Consider the following 6,671-nt stretch of genomic DNA (forward strand, 5'->3'; position numbering starts at 1 on the left):
CATCTACTGGTGATTGATCACACAATGCAAAAAAAAAGGCTAATTTGAAAAAAAAAAAAACATTTCCTGTTTTCAAAATCCAGGAACAGATTAAGTTAGAAGTTGATTAAAACCCAGTACAACACTTCTTTTATATACTTAGTACTGGAAATTACGGTACTGTCTGTAACATTTATAAATTAAATATGCTTTGTGCATATTCAAACCTGGTGACTTAATGTTTGAAATATTGCACCAGGTTTAATGTCAAAAGGCTTTTCGAGGTAAATTAGCAGTGGATCTGCATTAAGAGAAATGATTAGATTAGATTGCCATCTACTGGTGATTGATCACACAATGCAAAAAAAAAGGCTAATTTGAAAAAAAAAAAAAAACATTTCCTGTTTTCAAACTCCAGGAACAGATTAAGTTAGAAGTTGATTAAAACCCAGTACAACACTTCTTTTATATACTTAGTACTGGAAATTACGGTACTGTCTGTAACATTTATAAATTAAATATGCTTTGTATAATTTCAACAATTAGGTAAATTGTGACTAATTGTAAATGTAAATGTTTTAAAGGTATTAGAGCTAGTGTAAGGGGGAAAATAATATTATTATGGTGATATAATATACAAAACATGAATTTACAGACATGATGATGAGAGTGATCCAACTGGAAGCGAGAAAATTACCATTTTTGTACAAAGTAATTCGCATGGTCAGTGTCACAAATTTGCATATTTGATTAGTGACCAAGTGCATCTTAAATACTCCTTTATGTTATGTCATAAATTTAAATAAGTAAAACTATTATTTTTCCAGAATGTTAAAATTTAATCTAGGAGCTGAAAACTGAAACCCAATACCGCACTTTATATACAGTACTTGGGACTGTAGATTAGGGTAGCCTACTTACTGTAATAATGATAATTAAGTATGCATTGTATAATTTTGAAACATTATGTGAAAAGGTTATAAAGGTATCAAAGGTAACAATATGATGAAAATATGCATTATTATGGTGATACACTAGTGCCTTATAGAAGTAACAACAGAATGAACCCACCATGTCTTGATATAATTCCACCTAAAAAACAGTAGAGGGAGACGTTGAGCTGTTTTTGGTCCTGTGTTTCTGGGTTCATCCAGTTTATTGGAAAGTAAATATACACAGGACACTAACTTAAATACTTACCTGTCTCATCAGCCTTAAAGCACATGTACACTTGGGGGAGAAGTGGCGATCTGGCTGCCCAAGAGGGAGCCAAATAAGAAAAGTGAACAGACTTCAACTGGAAGAACAACCAGATCTTCTACACAGCAATGCAAACTTATTGTCTTTGAATAACATATGTTATTTGAAGCTTTTCGTGGATATGGAATAGTGTTTTTAGTAGTTCAGCAGCCATTGACTTCCATAGTATTTTTCATACTTCAACTGTTTGTTTACCAACATTCTTCACAGTATCTTCTTTTGTGTTCAGCAGAAGAAAGAAACTCATACTGGCTTGGAACAACTTGAGGGTGAGCAAATAATGACAGAATTTTCTTTTTTTTTTTTGGTAAACTGTCCCTTTAAATGCCATGACTCTATACTGACTGTGTCTTATGAATTACTGTAGTGTTTTGTGGTGGCCTCCTGCTGGCACATGGAGCACCTTGGCATTTCTATTTCAGTTGTGGAGAGTCCTGGTCTCTTCACACAGCTATCCATTCTGATGGCTGCGGTCATGGCCCCATGCCAGTGACCTACACAACCAGCTGTAAACTTTGGTTCATTGCTGTTTAAAATGTGGTAGGTCATGCTGTAGAGTCTCATTATAACATTAAGTGCAAAGTAAAGCTGTACTATAAAAGCACAGCTTCTGGTTTGGACAGTACAGAGATGCTAAATATGAATTTAAGAGTCAGCAATAAAACTGCTAAATGTATGCACATGAGCTTCTGTATAGCAGACAGGACAGTGATTTGCAAACAAACTAACCAACAAACTAACAAACTGATTTGGAACAAAATAACAATAACCAGCAAGCAGCATTTTTGTGGGTGAAAATGCTTTATTAATGAGAGAGGTGAGAGTAGAATGATAGAAAGGCAACAGTATGTGAAAATAGCACATCTCTGAATAGGCCTACACATCAATTGGTGAAGTACATAGGACAGCAGGAGATGGCCATTTTTTTCCGAGGTTCCCAAGCCCAGGAACCATTCCAGGCTATGGTGGCCACTTGCTGAACAAAACTGGACTATTCTAATGATGTTGCCTGGTCTGATCTTCTGGCCCTCAAACAATGAATTTGAACTCAAACCAGCAAGTCATTTGGGATGTTTCAGAAGAGATCTAATACAAATGCTCTCAAATCAACATGGTTAGAATCTAAGGAATTTTTCAAGCTCTGTTGCTCCATGCCACTACTGAGTTCATGCATACTTTACAGGATAACAATACGTTGCATAACAATAATAACGATGTATTTTGCATTAGCTTCTACCACACATCGCACACATTTATACACGCACAAACAAAATCCAGTCTCTAAATATTTATTTGGATCCAGGTTAAACGGGTGGGTTGACTGAAACACGGGAGGTGTGGTTTACAAAGAAATTCGACACTGTAAAAGAAGTTGAGTGTGGATTTAAAGAGATGCTGCAGCCTGTCCCATATAGTGGGAACCGAGTCTCCCCGGCACACTGATGGACGTTCAACTGCATTTATGAGCGCGATTACAGATGCTTTGGGATCTATGGATGATCATTCGCAGAAACATTACTGTCACAACACTTGAATTGCTCAGTACTAAAACTTTTAGTAAGTCTGCAGAAAAGCTGAGTGAGGGCTCATTCGCTGGATACAGTGTCTCAGGTAATCAGCATTCAAAAGTGTAACTTATTAAAAATAGACACTTTTTAATCAGTTGCTAGTGAAGTCATGGTCAGTCGTTCTGCATGTTGAGTCGAGGCAGATACCTTTTGACGAAAACACTAAATGTTGGCATTGTTTGTTGTAACCTGGCACAGCATCATGTCTTATCAGAGACTGTCACTATGTCTTAGCAAAAGAATGGACTATTTGTTATTTAACGTAGTGTTTTTGTGTATCATTATGTACAGCTTGCATTAAGTCTGCGCTATATTTTATTTGTTGGTCTACTATAGACGTCATACATCTGACGTACAGCCTATTTGACGTTGAGTTTGAACAAAAAAATAATAATAGTTTTTAAGCTTGTTAAGCTAAGAGCAGCCGTCTCAAATTCGTGAACGAATCGGTTCTTTTCAATCGGATCTTTTAAATGAATCCAGGTTAGCCGTTTTGAACAATTTGCTCACATGATTGATTCGGCCCCGAGTCAACTCACATGACTCAATGAACCGAGATGCGTGTTTTTATCTAAATCGTAATGAACAGAGAGCATCTTTGTAGGGAACCGATCTAAATGATGGCCTGAGAAGTAAGTTACTTTAAAAGCCGAATATCAGAATTTTAAATAAAACACAGTGGAAATATGTTTATGGCTATTAATTGAGTTTACTGCCGTTTTATACAACATTATTTTTTAAAAACATCTAAAATAAATTTTAAGACTAGATATATTTTTTCTGTTGTTTAAAGTGAACTATAATAATTATTTAGATTTGGGTTAAACGCTTTTATCAACAGAATAAAAGCATATAAAAGCATACCTTTTTATTAGCTTTTAAAGCTGCAGTCCGTAAGTTTTGCCTCTTTGTCGCCATCTCTGTTTGAAAACCTGGAATTGCAGCTGTGTGTGGAATTATCTAGTTTGCGTGGGTTGTGAGTGGGCGTGGCTCCAGCGCGGATGAATCTAATGTTCTGAAGAGTATGTGTGGCAGTCAGTCACCTCACCGGTGTGGATATTTACTGTACTTCGCAATCACAGATTCTAGCCTACGTCTTGGAATATATGACCCAAATAAGAATTTTCACCCTATATTGTCATCTGAACAAGTAAGTAACAAGTCTGCCACGTTTGTTCTGACCAACTGAGGAAAAAAGCATTACCATAAATCTTGCTACCAATGGTGATTAAATCTAAAGATCGGCTAGCTCATATCACATCAAACTCGCTGCTGTGAGAAAAGGCTATAAACGATCGGCCACCTGCAGGATCCTCCTGCCGGGACAACTTCATGTTTACAGACGTGACGTAATGACGCAGTGCCATGCTCGAATTTCCCGCGAAAACCTACCTGTACCACTCAAATTAGAAAACATTATTATAAGCTTACCGTTGTGAATCGGGCTAAAGTAAGGCGATAGTTTTTGATCACTGGCTGGTTATGTACTTGCTCAAATATTGATTTCGGATCATTTTTAACCAAAAAAAGTTATGGACTGAAGCTTTAAATTAGGCTGCAGATGTGGAAACTTAAAGGGGTCATATTATGCGATTTCAGTTTTTCCTTTCTCTTTGGACTGTTACAAGCTCTTGGTGAATAAAGAAGATCTGTAAAGTTGCAAAGACTAAAGTCTCAAATCCAAAGAGATATTCTTTATAAAAGTTAAGTCAACCACGCCTACCTAAAACGGCTCGTTCTAACATGCCCCCACATGTCTATGTCACAATGTGGGCAGATTTGCATAATGCCGCCCAAATGTTCACGCAAAGAAAGAAGGCATAACTTTTATTCTCGCTGTAGTATTGTTGTTGCCGCAGCCGCCATGTCGTGAAGGCGCTGTGTGCTTCCTTGTGAAAGCAAAACTACTTTGTTTGGCCTTCCAAAAGAGGATGATATCTGCTTCGTCATGCCTGGAGCTGATCCGTGCTGGTTGCTGAGGAAATAAATCAACTTCACGCTGTGGATCGCCAGATCGGCTTTCATGTCTAAAATATAAAAATAAGAAGAAGCCTAAAACAGGCCCGAGGCCTGGCCCGCGTCTGAACTATGACGTGAAAATTGTCCCGAAGCCCATCCCAAGGGGCATAAAAAAGTCGGGGCCCGTCGGGCCCGGGCTGAAATGCAGGGCTCTAGCTCTGATCTAGCACACAGAAAATGATTTGACTGAAAATTTATCAGAAGAGATGAAAGAAAGATAGTGGTCATCTACGCAAATACATGAACTGTAGAACATATAAAAAAGTGCTCGTGGCTCGTCTGCCAGTGGGTGGCCCCCCACGCATAAAAGTGAAACTCCGCCTATGGGCCTAAGCAGCAAGGCAGAATGCCAGGGACCAAGTGATGACATAATTGCGTCATGACTAAAAAAATTGCTTAATCGATTCGGTTCTTTGTGAGTCTTACTTCCCATGACTAGTTGTAAATGCGAAACAAGTGTCGTGTCCTATTTGTACCTTCCCTTCATCTGCAAAATTATGTTCCTATAGTGGAATACTTATAGTAGCCTAATTTTCAAAATGTAAACAAAAGCTTGGACAAATTTTCTGAGTTTTGCATCTTTTTCTTCCAAGGTAACCCTTCCCCCATCTCCTTCTCTTTTTGTTGTACCTGTTTTATTTATCAGCTTTATTGCCTAAAAAGCTGTTCCTCTTCTCTTCAGTTACCCTCAGACCCTCAGACGTCATCATCAGAACTCATCCACCATGGGTCACTTAACCTCTGCATTACTGAGGGGTCTCTCTCTCCTGCTGGTGACCCGGAGTGTGTTTGCCATGGTGCTGTTTAATGCCACAGATCTCGGCATTCTCTTGGAGAAGTACCTGGATGATGATGGAGACTGGATGGTGGAGAGACAGAGAAGCAAGAGGGCCATCGCTGCCAGTGACATGCAAGCTATCCTGGACCTCCACAACAAATTCCGGGGGCAGGTCTACCCACCGGCTTCAAATATGGAATACATGGTAAAACATCTCTACACTGCAACAAAGGATAAAATGTGTTGAATAACACATAGTAGGAAGAGTTATCCACTGTGGTTTAGTGGTATGTGTACACAATACAACTTTGCAGTCAGTTTTGCATTGACTTGATTTGCAGTCAACGGTTTTGGTATTGCATAGAGGTAAAATTGTCATTTCAAATTCATGGGCTCTTCATGACCTAGTCATTTTGCAAAAATGATTTCCTTTTCAACATATCACAAAAGTGTGAGAATTGGGAGTTAATAGTCTTATAATGGGGAGCAACATGAATTGCCTTTTTATTATAGCCTGATGAGAAAGTAGTAGATTTTAATAAGCAGTCAAAAGAACTATAACTTCAGTAATATTAATAAGATTAATATTAATTATTAACTAATAACCTGTAAAATATTGTGACAGGAAAACAGGAAATGTTTTCTGTCCGCTAAATGAGACTTTTACAACAGTATAGCTGTCACGATGCACACACACACACGAGGAACGAGGAGACGCTGGAGAATACGTTTAACAGGACTTTATTACCACCAAGGAACCAAGGGAGACGAACACAGGAAGACGTTCAACAGCGGACAGAGAACTAGGGACTGGGAACACTTTAAATACACACAGGAGGAGGGGATGACGAGACACACCTGGGATCAATGAACCATCATGGGGAACACCTGGGACAAATTAAACATGGGAAAGGAACACCTGGGGAGCAAGACACAGACAAAACATGGAACAGAGTCTGACATAACGCCCCCCTCCGGAAGGCGTGACCTCGCGCCATATAACATCCAATGGGGAGGGGGGGGTGGGCACTCTGGAGGTCCCTCAGGACAGACACGGGACAGTGGGC

The 6,671-nt window shown here is 38.9% G+C and overlaps 1 protein-coding gene across 1 annotated transcript in view; it reads left to right on the forward strand.

The window, feature by feature from the left end:
- Nucleotides 1–2,759: 2,759 nt before the first annotated feature.
- The window catches only part of crispld1a (cysteine-rich secretory protein LCCL domain containing 1a), a 16,568-nt gene continuing 12,656 nt past the window's right edge, over nt 2,760–6,671 (forward strand). Inside the window, exons 1-2 of the mRNA XM_016487412.1 lie at nt 2,760–2,850; nt 5,509–5,809. Coding sequence (XP_016342898.1) covers nt 5,552–5,809 — 258 coding nt within the window. The 5' untranslated portion in view covers nt 2,760–2,850; nt 5,509–5,551. The remainder of the gene's footprint in view (nt 2,851–5,508; nt 5,810–6,671) is intronic.

This window comes from Sinocyclocheilus anshuiensis, unplaced genomic scaffold (assembly GCF_001515605.1).
Source record: "Sinocyclocheilus anshuiensis isolate Anshui unplaced genomic scaffold, SAMN03320099.WGS_v1.1 scaffold1529, whole genome shotgun sequence".
NCBI lineage: Eukaryota > Metazoa > Chordata > Actinopteri > Cypriniformes > Cyprinidae > Sinocyclocheilus > Sinocyclocheilus anshuiensis.